Raw genomic sequence first — 22,539 nt, forward strand, 5'->3', positions numbered from 1 at the left:
TTGAACCGATTGTCTTACTGTATAAATTGTAGTATCATCTGCAAATATAGTAGCTTGAGTTACAGATAAGGCATAAGGAAGGTTGTTGGTATATATTAAATAAATAAGTGGCCCAAGGCAGCTGCCCTGCGGTATTCCACAGTTTCAATTCAATGCTACCTCCTTAAAACCATAATGCATTAATTTTGTCAAAGTTATTTCATGATCCACTAAATTAAATGCTGCACTAAACTCTAAAAATACTACACCCACAAACCTGCCATTATCCATAACATGACTGGTCAGTCATGTCAACCAATGCAGTGGTAGTGGAATGGTTTTTGCGATAAGCATGCTGATTGGCTGTAATCAGATCATTCTTTCTCCCATATTTGTCTACTCACAATACCCTCCAATATCTTATTGAGTGAAGGGAGTAGACTAAATGGTTGACAATTGGCAGGAGTAATGGGTTCCTTACTGTCTTTCGGAATAGGACACAGTTTAGAATGCTTCCATACATTTGCAAACATCCCTTTTTCCAGTGACCAATTAAATATGTATTTCAGTGGAGCTGCAGTCTGGAGAGCAGCATTGCGAAGTAAAAAATTGTCCATAAGATCATAACCTGTAGATTTACTATCGGGTACCATGTGTTAAGTAAGAGGTAAGCACTCAGGACATAGCTTGTCTCAACTGCTGTAACGGATTTCTTCTTCCTCTGAGGAGGAGGAGTAGGAGAGATCGGACCAATGAGCAGCGTGGTACGTATCCATAATGTCTTTTAATGAGAATGAATACAAAATACAAAAAGAACAGGAGAATCAAAATGAAAACCGAAACAGTCCCGAATGGTGCAAACACTGAAACGGAAAATATTCACCCACAAAACACAGGTGGGAAAAGGCTACCTAAGTATGATTCTCAATCAGAGACAACGAACGACACCTGCCTCTGATTGAGAACCATACCAGGAGAAAAACACAGAAACACAACCTAGAAAACGAACATAGACTGCCCAACACAACTCACGCCCTGACCATACTAACACAAAGACAAAATAAAGGAACTAGGGTCAGAACGTGACAACTGCCCTCTTCTCACTTCTGGTTTTAGACCGGCTTCATGCCAGCTGGGCAGACAGACAGCTCAGAGCGAGAGTCAGAACTTTGTTTCAACTGAGTAATAGAAACCGAAACATTAAACAACTGTAATGTCAGTAATGTCCAATAATGACAAGACACCAACTTATAGTAAACATACAACAATACCCCATAAGTGGAATGATGTAAAACCTTTGTGGCCAGGGAAGTAGATGAAAGGAACGTAGTACCACTGTGCCAATAATGTCCAGTAATGTCCAGTAATGTCCAGTAATACCCAGTAATGTCCAGTAATACCCAGTAATATCCAGTAATGCCCAGTAATATCCAGTAATATCCAGTAATGCCCAACACAGCCCAACACAGTTTCAATCTGGGAAAAATACAGAATATAATGATATACTTTACTATCATTAGCGGCAGGAGTTTTTCATATTCACTTGACGTGACCAGGAAAAAACTTCAGGCCCGAGTTAAAGTTCATTAATAACAAGGGACCTAGTAGGGAAAATATCCTCAATAACTTGCATATTCAATTTGACAGTAAAAGGAATGTTTTAGTCAGCATATTGTGATTGCTAGTGAAGAGATTCACCAGCTGAGGCCTCAAGGCTCTGTTAGTTGGCATTGAGTTGACAGTAACAGCACAGTGATGTCACTCTCTTCCTCATCTCTCTGCACCGGTCGCTCTGGTGTTCAGGCTGTTGTGTTTGCTTTGACAAACCCCTTCTATCACCCTGTGACATCACCCACCCTGAGGACAGAACACAGGTCCAGCTAGCAGGAGGAGATACAGACTGGGAAAGTCCACTCTCGGAGTCTCCTGAATATCTGTTGGACATTATAGACATAGTTGGATCATTCTCTCTCTTCTCTGTTCAGGGATGTGCTTCCCTTCACCCTGAATCTCCCAGAAGCCATTGCAGCCTCCAAGACTCAGAAAGACCTGGAGGAGGTGGCCCAACTAGGAGCAGGTACTACAGTAATAGATGGGTAGAATGTGATCAACTCTATTTTCTTCTCTGCTTAAAGGGATAGTTTGGGATTCTGGCAATGCCCTTTATATACTTCCCCAGAGTTAGATGAACTTGTGGATACCATTTATATGTATCTGCGTCCGGTATCAAGGAAGTTAGAGGTAGTTTCGCAAGCCACTGCTAACTAGCGTTAGCACAATGACTGGAAGTCTACTAAAACAGCTAGCATGCTGTTCCCATAGACTTCCAGTCATTGCGCTAATTCTAGTTAGCAATTGCTAAGAGACATACAAATGGTATCCACGAGTTCATCTGACTCTGGGGAAGTCCCAGACTAAACTATCCCTTTAAACCCTTTAAACCTGGCCCTGGAGATAATGAATATGATGTTGAAAAGTGTAGAATGTCCCCAAAAGTGGGCTATAAGCCAATGAATTATCCGATAGTAAATTGATATAGAAGGAATCCAAATGGGCTGTGTCTCCTTGAGTACATACAAGCATAACGTAAAAAAGCCCCTCATTCCACAGAGTGACATTTCTATGTGTACAGGTGCTGCGGCTACTGATACCGTCTATTAGCTTTATATGTTAGTTAACTCATGCTGACCGGTGTGATCTGGTTTCATGGCAGATTTAGTTAGTCACTCTGTCATGATATTCTTAGTTTCCTTCTGTTGAAACTCCAGTGTGTGAGTCAGTTTCCTCCAGGCAGGCTGCATAACTCAGGGCTGGGGAGGAGGGTGTGGTGACTGGAGTATTATACACACAGGCACGAACACACACACAGGCATGGACACAGGCACACACATCAGTCACAGGCTTACTCTGACCCCTCGTGTATGCATGGTTACACTAGGAGAGAGAGAGAGAGAGAGAGAGAGAGAGAGAGAGAGAGAGAGAATATCTTTGCAGACACGTCTCAAGACATCTATGTTATTGTGTGGAACACGTGAATGAAATTCATGCTGTCTGTCTAGGGTACCGAGAAAGCAGATCGTCTTTGAAGCCTCTCAAATATTACTTTTCTGGTGCCACATTTCCATGGAGATTTAAACCCACACCAGTGTGTCGCCAGTGTTTTACAGAAAAGGCTGAGCCTTTTAGCTCAAACACTGCGGTAAATCCTGTACAGAAATGCATAATGGGTATTTTCTCTCTCAGGGGGCAAAAAGGATATTGTTTTGCGGCACCAAGATTTTATCAAAGGTTTTTCCAAGGGCAGCAGACTTTGGCTCGGCTAAGTAATTTCAACGTAGTTCATGAATTATTCATACTAACTACGAGGTCATGAAGGGAATAGCGGACCCCTACTGAATTGAGTTTGTTCACTCACTACATACACACCTTGTTGCAGTATGCTCCATTACGGAAGGTTATGAATACATTACTGGCACACAATTTAGCTCTGGGTACAGAGTCTGTCCTAGACTCAGAAAGTAGTGGAGGAAGAAATGTCCTTTGTACTATCAGTAAAGCTCTCTGCAGGAGATCCATCCAGACTATTCCCTGTGGGGTCACTGCTAAACCCAGCCCAGGATGAGTGCACTCTGGGTGGGGTAAAGAGCAGGGAGAGGTTGCCTGTCTCAGTCTAGCTCCAGAGGTCATGTTTCTCAAGTGGGCATTGCATCAATACCACCGAGTTGTTTCCGTCCCTAGACTAGAGAGGTATGACGAGACCTTTGAAGCGGTGCCCGACATAGCTCCGTCGCTCTCTACCGTCCCAGATGTGTTGCTGTGCAGAGGGTGTGTGTGTGCTTGTGGAATTCAATGCGTACAGAACGTGCTTCGCAGTCCTCTAAAGTAACTTATGGAATCATTTATAACAGTCTGTAGATTCTATTACATGAATGCCATTATTCTGTAAAGTATTTCTTAGTGTGTGATTGTTTGTCTGGATGAGTTGGCTCAGAGACGTGTGCACCAAGTGCCAGCAAACAATAGACTGATTCAGTGGATACAAGTGAAAAAACAGAAGAGACGATCGTAACGGAAACCAATGTCCTGCATCGCAGCAGGAAACTCGGGCAAAGAGAAGGGAGGTGGAGGGCGATCAGGAAAGAGGAGGGCCTATACACTACTGTAGGCCTGTCCAGTGTGTAGACTCCTCCCACCACCCCTGTGGAATTTGCATGTGTGACTCCCTCTCCGTCTCTCTGTCTCTCTGGGTGTGTGTCTGTCAGGACAGCATTCTTGAATCAGTGCTGGGCGATCAGGGCTGAGCTCACCACATTCTCCACTGCCTCAGAAGAGCGTAGGATCACAGAGGAAAAGAGAGAAAGAAAGAGAGGGATATAAAAAGGTTGACTGCCTAACTACCGTGCTACTTGCACTATATTGTGGATGTATCAGTGAACTGGAGGATAAAGTAAGTGGGAAAGGGGTGTTGATGGTAGTTCCTGTGGGTGTTTATGCATTTTTTTTGTGTGTGTTTGGTTCAAGGTTAGGGCTAGTCGGTTTGTAGGTTTCTGTGTATGAAGGTATGTATGTGTCTGTGTATGAGGGTATGTATGTCTGTGTATGAGGGTATGTATGTGTCTGTATATGAGGGTAAATATGTGTCTGTGTATGAGGGTATGTATGTCTGTGTATGAGGGTATGTATGTGTCTGTATATGAGGGTAAATATGTGTCTGTTTATGAGGGTAAATATGTGTCTGTGTATGAGGGTATGTATGAGTCTGTGTATGAGGGTATGTATGTCTCTGTTTATGAGGGTATGTAAGTGTCTGAGTATGAGGGTATGTAAGTGTCTGTGTATGAGGGTATGTAAGTGTCTGTGTATGAGGGTATGTAAGTGTCTGTGTATGAGGGTATATAAGTGTCTGTGTATGAGGGTATGTAAGTGTCTGTGTATGAGGGTATGTAAGTGTCTGTGTATGAGGGTATATAAGTGTCTGTGTATGAGGGTATGTAAGTGTCTGTGTATGAGGGTATGTAAGTGTCTGTGTATGAGGGTATGTAAGTGTCTGTGTATGAGGGTATGTAAGTGTCTGTGTATGAGGGTATGTAAGTGTCTGTGTATGAGGGTATGTATATGTCTGTGTATGAGGGTATGTGTCTGTGCATGAAGGTGTGAAGGTGTCTGTCTGTGTGTTTGAATGGTTATCATGACTTTGAGTGTTATTGGGTCAGGTTGTGGTTAGGCAGCTATTGGAGGTTTTTCAATGTATACAGTGTGTGGACTCTGTTAATGATTCCTAATCTCTTTTCTCCTGTTAGGATTCTGGCACTCTGCTCTAGGCAGCCTGCAAAGGACAACCTCTCCCTCTCGCCCTCCATCACAGCGCCCTGACAGAGACAGTGACAACCAGGGTGCAGAGAGGACACAAGAGAAACAGAGTGTGACTCGCCACAGCAGCGTTCCTCCAGCTCGTCCCCCTTCCTCCTCCTCCTCTCGCCTGGAGAGAAGCCAGTCCAACAGGGCTCTTTGCTTCGTCAACCCCCTCTTCCTCCAGACTCACCGGCGGCTTGAGGAAGACCCTCCATCCTCTTCCTCCTCTCCTTCCCCCTACGTCACACACTCCCCCAGCCCAGGAACTACCGGTGGGACGCCTTCGGCCCCTGTCACGGACCCCAAAGTGAACAGGAAGTCACGCCCACCTCGGCCCCCGCCTCCCCATTCCCTCTTAATCCCGACCCCTCGTTCCCTCTCCCAGCGCCGCCAAGCTCCCCCTCCCCCACCCCTCTACCCCAGAAGCCCAAGAGCAGCATGCCCGAAACGCCCGCAGCCATTGTTGTCACCAGGCAACCACTGCAACCTTCATCCAATCAGAACCTTCGCCCCACCCCTCGCCCTCCCATGGGTGCCAGGCACAGCAGCCATTCCAAAAAGATGACAAGCAGCGCCGCCATCCCTGTGCCCCACCAACACCCTCAGCACCCTCCTCCCCGACGCCCCAATAAACCTGACATCGACGCCCACCGGTGCCACATCGCTCTTGATGACGAAACTATCGCCAAGGCTCTGTCCCGTGCCAAGCTTCCCCCGTGCCAGACACCGGCCATACCCGCTCCCTCCATAGTGGGAAATGGTGCTGGTAGCCCCCCCAGCCCTCCGGGTAAGACCCCCAGGCGAGAGGGACAAGAGGGGAGGCTGAGCGACATGTCCATCTCCACCTCTTCCTCAGATTCTCTGGACTACTCCCACCCTCCCCTCTCCCTCCCCGCCAGCCCCCCTCTCAGATTACGGCATCACCTTGGCAACAACAAGGACAGCAGCGACGACGAAGACCTCTGTGACGAAGAAGAGGAAGACTACGGTGTCAGCCTGGAGAACGACCTGGACCAGGGCCTCCGTCCTCCCTTCAAAGCCCACCGGAGAGGTGTCGGGGTCAAGGTTGCGCTGAGCTTCCGGAAAGTTTCTGGAGTCTTCAGCACGTTCATGACCCCAGAAAGGCGAGCCGTGAGGAGGATAGCGGAGCTCTCCAGGGACAAGAGTTCCTACTTTGGATGCCTGGTTCAGGATTATATCAGTTTTGTACAGGAGAATAAGGGGTGTCATACGTCAGGCTTAGACCTCCTGCAGACCCTCAGACAGTTCATGACCCAGATGAAGGCCTACCTGACGCAGAGCTCCGAACTGGACCCGCCCATCGAATCCCTCATACCCGAGGATCAGATAGGTGAGTTGGTGTGTGTGGATTGTGTGTGGGGTAGGGGGGGGGGGTGTCTTTATGGCCTACTGTACATATCATTGAAACTCAGACTACAAGGACGCTAGTGTGTGGGTAGATACATACGTACCTCACATGAACATCTGTATGAGTGTGTGGTTGTGGGTGTTTCTCATATCCCAATTATTTGCTCATGTTGGCTCTCTCTCCGAGCACTTCAGCTCTAATAGGGAAGTAATACCTAAAAACTAGTTTCACAGTGACCTAATCCACTTACAACATATTTACAGTGATAAACTGTCAAGACTTAGTCTACGTACATGATGAAAATTAGCCCAGCTATTTGAAGCACTCCCTATTAGTCCATGTTAAGACAGACTGGTTATATAAACCAGTGTTGGGTTACGGAGATGCCAGTGAGATGCCAGTGAGATGCCAGTGTACCCTCCCTTCCCTACAGTCAGTTATTCCTGGCCTCTCCAGCTTGGCACAAATTCACACAGTTGTGCCAAATGCCAAGCTTCTTTCGTGGTTCAATTGGAATGGCAAAAATGACAATTATCTCCCAACCAAAATCCCTAAATGTCAGGGATTCTTTTAATGTGGGACCAAATATGGTGTGACTTACTAGTGACAGAAAATAGGCCTAGTTAGAGGAGGCAACAATACGTAGTCCTCATTTTGACAACACGGAGCTGAAGCAAGCAAGTGCTAATGTTTGACAGTGAAATTGTGATGGAGGCTGACTTAGCCAATGTTGTCAAATAGGGTTTTCATTGAGTTTGGGCTGAATACGTATTTGCATGATTATGTAGCCATAATTTTACACTCGTCTCTTTGCCCTTGTTCTTTGTAAACAACAACAGCCAAGCATTGTTCAGAGAAGAAGTGGTTGTTGGAGTGGTAGCTGACTCTTCTCTCTCTCTCTCTCTCTCTCTCTCTCTCTCTCTCTCTCTCTGTCTCTCTCCCTCTCTCTCTTTGTCTATCTCTCTCTCTCTGTCTCTCAATTCAATTCAAGGGGCTTTATTGGCATGGGAAACGTGTTAACATTGCCAAAGCAAGTGACTCTCTCTCTTTCAACTTAGAATATGCAGGGTAATGAACATAACAATAAAAGACTACCAATGCTCTCGATAGGCCTATGCATGCATTTACTAAACCAGGCACAGTAACATTCTGCGACCCAAAGGACAGTAACATAGGCTAGGATGTTCCGTGTTTGCCACCAGATACAATGTTTACAAGGTTTAGTCTCGACTAGTAACACAAATGGGATTCCTGTATAGACAGACAGACTGACGTAATGGTAAAAGCCGCAGGCTATGGAAGGCTTTCAGGAATAGAGAAGTGAAGCTTGGACTGTGCTCTCCTCACTGTTGACATACTATGTCAGTGTAGACTGTATACTGTATGTATAAGAGGCGTTAGGGAGAAATGGGTGTAGATCGTCGTAATGTCATTTAAGAGCCCAAAATGTATATTTTACTGGTAATTGAGGTATGGAGGGGGGGTAAAATGTATATTTTTACTGGTAATTGAGGTAAAGAGTGAGCATGGAGGTAGAGTAACCAAGTGTGTGTTTATAAAGGGAACCAGAGGACTGTCAACACACACAGATACCCACCGACACACATACACAGGTTGGTTTTACTATCCAAGTGTGGGACCAAAAAATGTATTCCCATTCAAAATCCTATTTTCCTTAACCCCAAACCCCTTACCCTAAAACTGAACCTAACCCTAACTCTAGAGACAGTTTGTGTTGTTCTGTGAAGGGAGTAGTACACAACATTGTACCAGATCTTCAGTTTCTTGGCAATTTCTCACATGGAATAGCCTTCCATTTCTCAGAACAAGAATAGACTGATGAGTTTCAGAATAAAGTTATTTGTTTCCGGCCATTTTGATGGTGCTGATGCTCCAGATACTCAACTAGTCTAAAGAAGGCCAGTTTTATTGCTTCTTTAATCAGAACAACAGTTTTCAGCTGTGCTGACATAATTGCAAAAGGGTTTTCTAATGATCAATTAGCCTTTTAAAATGATTAACTTGGATTAGCTAACACAACATGCCATTGGAACACAGGAGTGATGGTTGCTGATAATGGGTTTCCAGCTACAATAGTAATTTACAACATTAACAATGTCTACACTGTATTTCTGATGAATTTGATGTTATTTTAATGGACAAAAAAAAAAAGTATTTTTCTTTGAAAAACAAGGACATTTCTAAGTGACCCCAAACTTTTGAATGGTTGTGAAGGTGACCTATGAGTACAGTCATGGTATGATTCATTGTATAGGCTGACCCCAAACTTTTGAACGGTAGTGTATATCATAAGGCCTTTCCACAAATAGAACAATGAGTCAGATATTTCACCAGATGTATACATGTGAAGCATCCGGTTGGCGTTTCCACTCACTACAAAATATGGTGATCAGAGGAAACCCAGTGGCCGGCGGAGGGAGAACATTGAGCGAGATGGGTTTTGGCCATATGACTTCCATACAGTTTCCAAAACTAGAATCTGGAACAAACAGAGTGGACTGCGTTTTAGAGACTTTATCTTTTGCTGAAGTTGTAAAATATGTTGTTGTTTAGGAGGAGTGTAAGGGTGAGTTGAGTTATTGCACACACGCACTTCACGGAGTAGGTGTTCCCTAACAGAAATATGCAAATACATGCTAGAATGAGCCAATAGGATCTCACTAGCTCATGCTTGGCTCTGCCCACCTCCTTGTTTGTTCTGCACATTTTGCTTCATTTGCTCCTATTGGAAACGACAGGCTCTGGTCTATCTTGGGTTAGTTCTAGAAGTCGTTGGCCTTTCTTTGAGGGCCTAGTTATACCGTAACACAATGGTGTTAAGAATCTCCTGGTTTACAGGCCACATCAGGCCTGCAAGTCACATTATGCTGGCTTGCAAAGTGATGTTTCATTTCTTTTGGTATCCAGACAGAGTTATGATATCCAACAAGTGGAATGATTAATCACCTGCAACCTGCATTCAGAATGGCTGCCAGGGTAGGGAAGATTGAACACTGAGACTACCTCAATCATTTAAACTGGAACAACCATCTCAGTAACGGGTGCAATAAATCCAACAGATTGGATGTTTAAAAAGAACTGTATGTTATTTATCTTTGTGTAGCACAAAATGTATCAACCAATCAATGTACTTGCAAAAACACAGATATTACAGTAAAACAAACTATTCTGAAAATCTCCCTGCAATAGAGCATGCTGGGAAATAGTATATTATTACTTTTTACATTTTTTTTTACCTTTCATTTGACCTTTAAGTCAATGCTGAGACCAAGGTATCTATTCCAGATGAGCCCTGTGTAGCACCACAATACACATCAAAATACAGTAAACACAATAGACCACATATTCATATACACAATAATATATGCCTTATTATACACAACAACGAAAGCTAATCATAAAAAACTAGACACATTCTTCAGTATGATGAGGTCCCCTAACAGTGATGAAGGACGTCTGGTTCTATGTAGAACCCTTCTTGCCTTCCAAAGAAACATCAAAGAACCCTCTCTTCCAAAAACAATGTAGGATGTTCAAGGTTGTAGGTAGAACCATTTGGCTTACAAAGGACCCTTGTCTTCCAAAAAGGGTTCTTCTGATCAAACTGGTTCTTGGTAGAACCCTATCTCTCCACAAAGAACCCTTTTGGAACCCTTTTTTCTAAGGAGTGTAGCCCATTGTTGCCCAAGACTTACAGTGTAGCCCAAGGCTTTACAGAGGAGGTATAGCAACATAACAAACATTGCCCAACATACCAAGGAGTCAAGGTCCTGAGAGGAAACCAGCAGTAAGGAAGTGTAGAGGGACGTGTGTGTGTGTGTTTACTTCATGTGTATGAACTACTAACCAGTGTTTGTTTATCCAGCTCTCGAGTCCATGTTAATAATCTACCTACCTCTCCATCTATTCAGAATCATATTTATTTTATTAGTCGTAGCCGACAGTAAAACGCTACACAGTTTTTACCTTGGTTGACATTGCTTTGCTAAACTGGCTCATTTACATATAGGAATATAGTGCTGTGTAGTCTGTAGGGAGTGGGGAGTTTTCTAACCTTACACTTCCCCAAACCTCCCTCTTTTTATCTTTCTTTCTCTCTCTCTCTCTGTACACCCTCTCTCTCACAGTACAACCACCCCCTCGCTCTCTCTCTCTGTACACCCCCCCTCTCTCTCTCTCTGTACACCCCCTCTATCTCTCTCTCTGTACACCCCCCCTCTCTCTCTCTGTACACCCCCTCTATCTCTCTCTCTGTACACCCCCTCGCTCTCTCTCTCTGTACCCCCCCTCTCTCTCTCTCTGTACACCCCGCCTCTATCTCTCTCTCTGTACACCCCCTCTCTCTGTCTCTCTGTACACCCCCTCTCTCTCTGTACACCCCCCTCTCTCTCTCTCCCTCACTCTCTCTCTGTACACCCCCTCTCTCTCTCTGTACACCCCCCTCTCTCTCTCTCTATACACCCCTCTCTCTCCCTCTCTCTCAATTCAATTCAATTCAATTCAAGGGCTTTATTGGCATGGGAAACATGTGTTAACATTGCCAAAGCAAGTGAGGTAGACAACATACAAAGTGAATATATAAAGTGAAAAACAACAAAAATTAACAGTAAACATTACACATACAGAAGTTTCAAAACAGTAAAGACATTACAAATGTCATATTATATATATATATACAGTGTTTTAACAATGTACAAATGGTTAAAGGACACAAGATAAAATAAATAAGCATAAATATGGGTTGTATTTACAATGGTGTTTGTTCTTCACTGGTTGCCCTTTTCTCGTGGCAACAGGTCACAAATCTTGCTGCTGTGATGGCACACTGTGGAATTTCACCCAATAGATATGGGAGTTTTTCTCTCTCTTTCTCTCTCTCTCTCTCTCTGTACACCCCTCTCTTTCTCTCTCTCTCTCTCTCTCTCTCTCTCTCTCTCTCTCTCTCTCTCTCTCTCTCTCTGTACCTCTCCCTCTCTGTACCTCTCTCTCTCTCTCTGTACCTCTCTCTCTCCCTGTACGTCTCTCTCTCAAGCTCTCTGTACCCCTCTCTCTCTTTCTCTCTTTCTCTCTCTCTTTCTCCCAGCTCTGTTTTCCTGGAAAACCCAGCATTGCTCATGTCAAACACCATAAAGCAGTCCTCCTTTCTTGACTTCTGCTACTCTCAGGTTTTCCACACAATAGGCCACTAGATTAATTTGGATGAAGTCCTTTTGCATGATACAGTGGCGTTAACCAATGCAAAACTACGGTTCAGTACCCAGCTGCCGGCTATGGTTCATGGGCTCTGTCACCGCTAGTTAATCAGCAGCAATGACTGAGAAACAGTTATTTGCTTGAAAACAGGTTGCACCGCTTCGCTGACCCTGATTTTATACAGTTTGAGGTCAGATGAAAAATAATAGAATAGGCTACGTGATGGATGTGAGCTATTGTTTTATCAAACTGTGAACTTTGTGTTCAAGGATGTATCCATTTATTCTCCTGGGGATCTTGATGTGATGTCCGTTAGTGCAGGTTCAGCTATGGTTATGGCTGGGTTATGTTTTAGGGCGAGGCAGTGGAAGTAGCTCTTCACAGCGTACGCGCACCATTGTACAGTAAAATGCTATTGCATCTGGGTCAGTTGAGGTTTTTAATGGTTATGGATGGTATTTATTTTACGGCATGACTTTTTACAGCGTTTAAGTTTACCGTTTTATTGCGGAAAAGCGTTTGCAGTTGCATGAGATTTACCCCCTTTAAAAGTTTGAAATATGAAGCTCTTATGTAACGGAGAGTTTTACCACATCCTCCTAATTGTGTGAAACATTGATCGAACTCCAAAGAAAGACGAAGAAAGCCCTGCACACAGCAGTGTGTCTTGATCCAGTTTAGATTTATTGAACTCTATTGACGAATCAATATGGGCCAAGCCAGTGTAGGGAAGCAGCCACTAACTCCCAACGTCTCTGTGTGTTTTATCTCTATAGACTCTGTCCTGGAGAAGGCCATGCACAAATGTGTGTTGAAGCCGCTGAAGGGCGTAGTGGAAGTGGCCCTGCACGACTTCCAGGTGAGCTTTGTCTTCCATTGCAGCACCTGATAGAATCATAGTTGATTCGGAAAGTTAGTAGAACGTCAGTCAAGGAGCTCATGTCTTTTAAACAGGATATATTTTATATGCAGTGTTTACACTAAGGAGAGTCCTGAAGTTGATGTCACCATAACCACAGGTCTGACTGGTTTTCTCCCCTTCTGGTAATTACATTTCTATGATGGAAATAGAATAAATAGAAGGAACAATGATCATAGAAATGTCATTAATAGATGGCGATCATTACCATGATGATGATTCGTAACCTTGTTTGTCTAGTAATTATATATCTATAACCATAACCTTGACCTTCCTCTCTCTCCTCTCCCATTTAAGCATTGGGGCTTTGTCACTTCTTATAGCTAAACTTCTACGCTCATAACCTTCTCCTCCTTCCTCTCCTCCTAGGTGAGCAGTGGAGGCTGGCAGCAGCTGAGGGAGAACCTGGCCCTGGCTAAGACCCGGAGGCCCCAGGACCTGGGTGTGGACGGGGCCGTGCCCCCTGACCCCATGGCCATCGAAAAGATCCGCCACAAGTTCCACAACATGAGGAAGATGTACTCCCCGGATAAGAAGGTGTCGCTGCTGCTCCGAGTGTGTAAACTCATCTACACCATCATGCAGGATAACTCAGGTAGGTGGGATTGGGGGGAGGATGTGTTTTGGGAGAGAGGGTGCATGTGCAGAGAGTGTGGATGAGTTCCACATATATGTCTATAGTGTACCTGGTTGTGTATTACACAAGATTGGGATCAATTCCATTTAAATTCAGTAAATTCAGGAAGGAAACTAAAAAGCACTTTTTCTTAATTATTCTGTTTGATCAAATATTTTTTAAATTATATTGAAATTCTATTGACCCCTAACCCTGTTTTATCTGCATGCTTCTGAGTGTGTGTGTTTGTGTGTTCATGTGTGTGTTTTCATCTAACCACACCTTTCCTATACCTCACCTTGCCTTTCCCCGCTGTGTAACTCTCTCTCAGGGTGGATGTACAGGGAAGATGACTTCCTGCCCATACTGGCCTATGTCCTGGCCCATTGTGACATGCCTTTCTCTCTCTCTCCCTCTCTCTCTCTCTCCTTCTCTTTCTCTCTCTCTCTCTCTCTCTCCCTCTCCCTCTCTCTCTCTCTCTCTCTCTCTCGCTCTCTCGCTCTCTTTTCTTTCTCTCCTTTCTCTCCTCTCTCTATCTCGCTTCTCTCTCTCTCTCCTCTCTCTATCTCGCTTCTCTCTATCTCTCTCTCCTCTCTCGCTTGTCGCTTGTCGCTCTCTCTCTCTTGTCTCTTCTCTTCTTTCTCTCTCCTCTCTTCTCTCTCTCTCTCTCGCTCTCCTCTCTCTCTTCTCTTTCTCTCTCTCTTCTCGCTCTCCTCTCTCTCTCTCTCTCTTGTCTCTTCTCTTCTTTCTCTCTCCTCTCTTCTCTCTCTCTCTCTCGCTCTCCTCTATCTCTCTCCCTCTTCTCTCTCTCCTCTCTCGCTCTCTCTTCTCTCTCTCCTCTCTCTCCACTCTCTCTCTCAATTCCCTTCAATTCAATTTGCTTTATTGGCATAATGTAAGAATGTACATATTGCCAAAGCTTACTTTGGAGATGTACAATATTAACATAAAAATAATAATAATCTGTCTCTCTCTCTCAGGGAGGATGTACGGAGCAGATGACTTCCTACCGATGCTGACCTATGTCCTGGCCCAGTGTGACATGCCTCAGCTGGACACTGAGATCCTCTACATGATGGAGCTGCTGGATCCCACACTGCTACATGGAGAGGGTAGGTCTCCCATCACATAATAACACTGGATTCAATACCACAGTATACAGTTTACCTGGACTGATCATTGAAGAGGGGGGGTCTACCTGTCTGTCTCCTCCAACTGATCTATCTCTACCTTTATCTATCAGAATGAGTCAAGCTTGTGTTGTGTCATGCTGCTAAGCGACCCTCTGAACTGGCCGTCTTGCAAGGTTTTGTTGTGACAGATTTCACCTTCACACAAGTACAGGAGGCAGTGTCTGGACTGACAATAGATCTGCCTGGCCCAATCATAGTCCAACTTCAGGAACTTGGGTCAGGACAACACAATCTGGTCAGTTCTCCTGTGTGTCCATATCATAAACCACAGTAAAAACACAGCCCTACCTCACTTTAACTCACAGTAATATTAGATCTAGACAGGTCTATAATAAATTAAATCTAGTATCTTGGTACACTCTACCTAACATCATTTTTTTCTGCAATAAACAGGCAATTTATCTCAAAATCAAGTTCATAACCATGCATATGTGTTAGCTCAGGTCGTGCAAGGCAACTACAAGTCAAGTTCAAGCCCAGACTGGAAGGCAGGCTTGGAAGGAAACAAGTGTGTTCCACAGGAAGACGATGTGAATTGGAATGTTCATAAGGTGTGGGTGGGTTCCCTTGGAAAAGGTATTGTCCCTCTAGTTAGTGGCTTCCTGATGATTATCTTACAAAGGGCACTTCCTCTAGTCCAGTGTCCTGTTCTCAGTCCCAAACACACTGTAGGAGTGCAATGCGATATACTCACGTATAAACCAGAATGTATTCTTCACCAACATACAAGACCGTATACGTCATTTTCCACCTCGTATAGCCTCGTTGACACATTAACACGACCACAGTCAAACTGCAGCATGCCCATATTAACATTTATTATATTTCTCTTCCTGGGTCTCCTCCTTCCCTGCCTGCTCTCCTCTTCTCCCCAACCTTCCCTCTCCCAGGTGGCTACTACCTGACCAGTGCGTACGGGGCCATGGCTCTCATCAAGAACTTCCAGGAGGAACAGGCAGCCAGGGTCCTCAGCTCTGAGGCCAGAGACACCCTGCACCAGTGGCACCGCCGACGCACCGCCCAGCGCACGGCACCCTCCGTGGACGACTTCCAGGTATCGCCCTGAACCCCATCTGACCCCCCAGGCAGTGAGTTTGAAAGAACGCCCCCTAAAACGCCTCCCCGAGACGGGGACTGAATCTGCATGGCTCCAGTGTGAAGTTTCCCTTAAGTACAGATCTAGGATCAGCTTTCTTTCCCCCAATCCTAACCTTAACCATTAGTGGGGGGGAATGCAAAACTGACCCAAGATTAGCGTCACAGGGCAACTTCACTCAACACCAATCTGCATGAGATGCGCCGGTGGTGACATGCTGAGACTATCCCTCTACATCTGGATCTGTATTCAAAAATTATCTGGAACTATGAAGACACTTTTGGAAGAAAAATATGTGTTTGATTTCCAGGTTAGGGACGGTCAAGAAGGGAGTGATATTGAGAAGGAAGCTGATAGGTAGATGAGATAGGACTAATCTAATGCATGTGATTGTGCGCTAATGCCACGTTGTCTTGTTTTTTCTCTGTTCGCTCTGAAATGGCTGTGTCTTCCTGTAAACGCCATACAAATAATAGAGGCTATAGAGTCGTACCAAAGAATAGAGGCTATAGAGTCGTACCAAAGAATAGAGGCTATAGAGTCGTACCAAATAATAGAGGCTATAGAGTCGTACCAAAGCTACTTCATCTTTCTCCCTGTGTGTCTTAAAAAACAAAAACATTCCTGTGTATTTGTGTCTCAGTTCTGATCCTGCATGTGCACCTGCATATAACTGATATCCGTGTAATGTTCTCTGTCTCTCTTTGTGTCATTTTCTCCCATGTATTTTTGCATGTGTGTATTTTATATCTGTGTTACATGTATATTTGTATCAATGATACCTGTATCACATTCCTTGTATCCCTTCTCCTTCAGAACTACCTGCGAGTCGCCTTACAAGAAGTCAACAGCGGCTGCACAGCCAAAACCCTCCTAGTCCACCCGTACTCCACCACCGAAGAAGTATGCTCGCTCTGCGCCTACAAGTTCAAAGTTCATGACCCCGAGAACCACTCCCTCTTTCTCATCACTGAGGCAACCAGTCAGCAGCTAGCCCTGGACACACACCCCCAGCGAATCAAAGCGGAGATACACAGCCACCCAAACTCGCAACCCTTCCATTTTGTCTACCGCAGAGTGCCCAACCTTAACCTGTGTATACCAGATATCCCAGCTAACCAGCACAATGGCAACTGCCTACTGCCTGGCCAATTGGATGAATGAAACTGAATTTAAATTAAATAAAACCTTATTGATCCCTAGAGGGGACATTGGATTTTTCACTAGTGTACAAACACATACAGGAACAATTCAGACTCATACATCAGCACACATAGACCTGAGAGAGCACTGATGGAGGGTGGAACAAGTACAATACCTGACTGCTGAGACTGAGGCAGTCCTAATATGGACACCACGCGGGTATGATGGAATGATACTGAATGGTGATACTGAGGATGTCCTAATATGGACGTGTATCCATAGAATGGTAGTGAATGGCGGAAATTGAAAAATTATCTGTATATTTCAACTATAGGGACAGAGAATGTTGCTGTGTGTTGTGAAGGGATCCTAGACTACTCAATGGAAAAAGTAGTTCCTATTCTTCTAAAAGGAGACAGAAAGAGGAAGCAGGTGTGGAGAGAAGTGTCTGGTGTCTGCATGCATTTCACTCTCTTTTTAGGGATACGGCACGTGAGCGTCAGGAGTTGGTTGGTCAAGTCCAGTGTCGGGTCAGCTTGGACTTTGTGTTTCCTAAAGAAGGAGCACAAAATGGCCGCCGGAGAGCCCTCCATACTCTGATACGCTCGCTCTGAGAACTGACTGACGTTTCTAGTAGTATGACTGGGGCCTGAAGTACACTTTTTAAGAAACACCCTTGTGTGACTCTTTTGTGAGGTCATCGGACCAGGAAGTTCTCTTACATCACATCCTCACGGTCTGTTTTCGTTACAAGGACAAATGTACATGCATGCTCCTCTTGCAGAAGTCAGTGTATCTGACTGTCTTCTTCTAACACTGGGACCTGGTTAGAGAACGCTGAGCTTCTGCTCCTTTCCGGTGCTTGACTTGGGCAGGAGCTCATCTGAGCTGAGTACCGGCACCTCAAATGTTCTGCTGCTTTAGCTCCTGTTCCTCTTATAGAATATTAGCTCAAAAGTATTGTGGAGCCCCTGCACCTGAATTTGAACAGTACCGGCAGCCAGAATCAAGTCCAGCGCTGCTGCTTTCTATCCAGGTCAACACATAGAATGGGATGACCCGACTGTGTGATCTCACAGTTGTCTTTTACATTACCTCTGGGGCTTGATTCAATCTGTATCACTGAAATTCAGCGCTATAGCGGAAGGTTGACGTTTATTGTCATTGAGTCTTGCCCTGGGAGCAGCAGTGAGCGATTTCCGCTAGATGGGCCAGCCGCAAAGCCAAAATGGTCTATTTTGTAAAAATTCATGAAAACTAAATGTAGCTTTTTGGTCATAATTTAAGGTTAGAGTTAAGGTTAGGTTTTTATGACTTTGTGGCTGTGCCAGCTAGTGACCACTCTGCAGAGCTGACTCCAGGGCAAGATTCATGACAATAAATGCCAACCTGCATTTAGCATGCTTGATTTCTGATTGAGCCGACAAAATGCAGTTTACTATGAATGCAGTCTCCATAAACGTGGGAACATTGCCATTAAATGTAAATCGCGCTATAACTTTGAACTTCAGCGATATGGATTGAATCGAGCCACCCCACTGGGCACAAACTGGTTGAATCAACGTTGTTTCCACGTCATTTTTTTTTTTAATCATTGAAAAAACGTGGATAGACATTGAATTGACGTCTGTGCCCAGTTGTCCTGGTGTGATGTGTGAAGAAGCTAAACAGATGCCTTGCGATGGTTGGCTGGATTTTCATGTGGATTTGGCGACCCCTGCAAGATAATTGAAGAATGGCTTGCAGCAGAATGGACATCATATCAACTTGCGTACTCTTGAGTTTACAACCTAAATGTAATTTGCAATGCCATTATATTCAAACAAAAGAGAAACCCGCACACTGCTCTTGCTGGTATTACTTGGTTTGAAATATGCTTTAATTAGAGCAAGAGCAATGTGCAGGTTTCTCTTTTCTTTGAGATTATCATATTCCCTCGCACCTGCAACCAGATAACTCAGATGTGCGAGTGTTTTTTGAAATAAGAAATACAATTATATCAAATTATATAAGTGAATATATTTTTGTGTAGCATTTTGTCTGATTATTTTGCTGTAGTTGCTGGTCAACTGTAGACAACGAAAAAGTGTAGATTGTGTTTTTATAGGAAAATTCTATTTTATTTGGATTGAAAACGTAACCAGTGTGTTCCTGAGATCATTTCCCCCACATGCCGTACGATTTTATGCCAGTAAATTAAACCAATAAATATTTTGGAGACAGAATCTGAATTGACTCAACTAAACTGTGTCTATATCAACTGCCTCAGCAAATGGGAATGACTGTATTCAAAGTTGTACTGGAAAGTTGATATTCTATTGGTTGATGAGAATATGCTATTTTTGTTTCTGTCTGTTATCTATAGGGGTCACTGGCTGGTTCCTTATCAGCTATTGAGAAGAGATTTTAATCTAAACTAATTTCCCCTTGAGGATTAATAAAGTACAATCTCATCTCAGTCAGTATTAGTGTGTATTACTGAGAGAGTTTGGTGATCTCTAAAAAGAGAACGGCCAACCGTTTTATTGAGATAAGTATAGTACAGTCAGTTGATATAATGGTAATCATTCGGTAACGACATAACCATTTCTAACCATTTTAATACTGCACATACATACTGACATTCTCCTCACACACTTTGTGATTGCTAACACCTGTATGATTTTCTTCCATCACTGTTTTGCCCTATTCAAAACGTGACGAGTAGAAATGGATATGTAGTATGTTCGAATAATATTATGACACTTAATGCGATTCTTTAAACACTACTGCCAAACCAACCAAACTGTATTTTTCATCTTGTATATATTCTGGGGGATTTTAAAAAAACATGTATTTTTCGAATTGTAATGCAAAGAAAGTTGATGAAATGACGGGGGGTTAAAATTTGCGAGATGGTGTTGGGTGTCCTCCCCCAAAAGCCCTGTAGCCTTTCTTTGGCTATTGCACCCATTAAAACTAAAACTCCCTATTATGGGGTTCTTTTGTTGACCCTGAGTGACCATTTGTTGCCATGTTGGACTAAAGTAGGAGTGAATATACTTTAATAAGAAATAACATGCATCTTAAAATGTTACTCCACAAACAGTTACTGTCGTTTGTCTTTGAATAAAAACACCACAATGTAATTAATTTGAACAGTTTTATTTGTCGATTACATTTAGCAAATCACAAATGTGAAAAATAAAATGCAGAAACGAGTATGTGTGTAAATATATCCATGATATAAACAAGAGTCGTTAAAGCTAGATCGGACACAGTATGAACCTCCTTCGGTGCATTCAGTGGGATATGTTTCTTTACGCATGAATCAATATCTTCTTATCTCCTCTCCTTTCTTTTGCATGTTTTTCGATCTGGTGTTATTTGACATAAGCATGCGGTGGCCAACACTTCAACTGTCTCTTGACTTTAGACTAGAGCCTTTTCAGACTCTAATGCGTGATTACAGTTTTTTTCTGAATGCTTAAACACGAACAGTGATTCTTGAAGCACTATCTCTGAAACCATTAACACTTGTAGCCGATGCATTTACCAAGTGTGCCAAACTGAATGCACATTCTCTGCTTTACACTGAGTTTGTCCTTTTATAACACACTTTTTTGCAAAACTGTAAACACCACCAACTGCTTTACACTCAGTTTGCAATTTAATAACACACTTCTAGCAAAACTGTAAACATTGGTCTCTACATTGCTACACTATTTCGCCCATTGCCTTTCCACATGGACACGTGAAAACACTTACAGATCATGAGTTCACTTACAAATCAGAGCTTGAGAACTATACATAGGCCACTAGTAAACATTTGGTTTGGACGACAATGGAGGCCAATATTGGACAGAGAGGAAGAGGGGTGAGAACTGGAGGAGTACGAGGAGGAGAAAGAGGAGGACGAGGAGGTGAAGAAGTAGGAGGAGGAGGAGGAAGAGGTGCAGTAGGCCGGGGGAGAAGGAGAGGACGGGGAAGAGGAAGGGGAGTCAGGAACACAATAACTGATGAAATCATGTTGTCAACCATGGGATGAGCATGAGGGAGGCTGGGCAACGGGTTCAACCAAATCTGAGCAGTTATACTGTTGCAGGTATCATCCGGATATTTCGAAATGAGAACCAGTAAGTAACTGTAAATGCTGTAGTCTTACTGGTACAGTAATATGTACTGTACTTTCGTAATGAGAAGGATCTATCACTAAAACCATTCAAATGTTTTTATAGAACTGCAAGAAAACCAGTATCTGGTGGAAGAGGTGGACTGTTCACCCCAGAGCTGGAGACCCACATTGTGGTCATTGCAAATAACTGTATCAGACTCAGAGACCTTGCAGGACCACATAATGGTAGATAACACCATATTCCTAAACGTCAACAGAGTGAGTCTCTGCACGGTCGTCTACTGAAACGCAATATAATTAGGACGAAGCAGTCCCTTTCGAAATAAATTCTGACTGTGTAAAACAACTGAGATATGAATATGTGCAGGTAAACTATACTATCCTATCATTGGTAGTGGATCTGGAAGTGTATGGTGCTACATCATATTGACTGATCCCTGTCTTTTCCTACTGTGCTATGATGTTTTGTCTTGTCTCTTTCCGAGAGTCATGGAGCTAGAAGCAGATGCAGTGCATCATGAGCGAATATATGTGGACGAGGCAGGTTTCAAACTTGCAAAGGCAAGGGGCCGCGACAAAAATATAATCGGACACAGTGCCATCATCAATGTATCGGGACAACGTGGTGGCAATTTAACATGTGTGCGGCTATTAGTCAAAACGGAGTCCTTCGCCATCATGCAATTTTAGGCCCATACAACACTGCACACATTATCACATTATCACATTTCTGCAAACACTCCACAACAGACTAATCCCTAATGGCCATGGGCCAGAGTAGCCCAGGTACGTTATCGTCTGGGACAATGTTAGTTTCCACCCGGTTGCTGTGGTCCGCAATTGGTTCACAGGTCACCCACCCACTTTTCATCGCACTCAATCTCTCCTCATACTTTAGTTCTTGAATCCTATTGAAGAATTATTCTCTGCATGGCGTTGGAAAGTGTATGATAGCCAGCCCCACCAACGCATAGCCCTTCTCGGACATTGGAGGAGGCTTGTGGAGACGTCGATCAGGGGTCATGCCAGACCTGGGTACGGCATTCCAGGAGATACTTTCCACGCTGCCTAGCTCAAGACAACGTCGCATGTGATGTGGATGAAGTCTTATGGCCAGACCCACAAAGGTGAGATGTAGCCTAATATTTTTCTGTTCTTTTTTTTTCTAGCACAAATGTTTTTATTTTCTTCTACTGCGCTTTTGTTGTTTGAGGAGTATTATAATATTTTGAGAATAACATTTTTAAAAATCCCCCTTATTTGTATTGATAGTGTGTTATGTTTGGAATACACATCCATACTTTACACGTTTGGATACCTATGCGTGTTTAAAACATGTATGACAAACTTTATTGCAAACTGCACAGCAGGGCATGTATACCATCAGTTCGTAGTTGGTGCTTTGTGTGTAACGACTCTCCTCTTCTTCTGACGAGGAGTAAGAGATGTCGGACCAATGTGCAGCGTGGTAAGTGTCCATTTTAATATATAAAACTGAACACTACAAAAATACAAAATAACAACGTGACTGAACAAACGAAAAT

At 43.7% G+C, this 22,539-nt stretch overlaps 1 protein-coding gene across 1 annotated transcript in view; it reads left to right on the forward strand.

Annotated features, from left to right (window-relative positions):
- LOC112234946 (ras and Rab interactor 2) overlaps positions 1-19,112 on the forward strand; it is a 46,212-nt gene extending 27,100 nt beyond the window's left edge. Inside the window, 8 exon segments of the mRNA XM_042303713.1 lie at positions 1,965-2,056; positions 5,280-5,779; positions 5,782-6,682; positions 12,691-12,773; positions 13,203-13,428; positions 14,430-14,561; positions 15,533-15,696; positions 16,555-19,112. Of these exon segments, the coding sequence (XP_042159647.1) occupies positions 1,965-2,056; positions 5,280-5,779; positions 5,782-6,682; positions 12,691-12,773; positions 13,203-13,428; positions 14,430-14,561; positions 15,533-15,696; positions 16,555-16,902 (2,446 nt within the window). The 3' untranslated portion in view covers positions 16,903-19,112.
- Positions 19,113-22,539: the final 3,427 nt, after the last annotated feature.

Source organism: Oncorhynchus tshawytscha, linkage group LG02, assembly GCF_018296145.1.
Source record: "Oncorhynchus tshawytscha isolate Ot180627B linkage group LG02, Otsh_v2.0, whole genome shotgun sequence".
NCBI classification, from domain to species: Eukaryota; Metazoa; Chordata; class Actinopteri; order Salmoniformes; family Salmonidae; genus Oncorhynchus; species Oncorhynchus tshawytscha.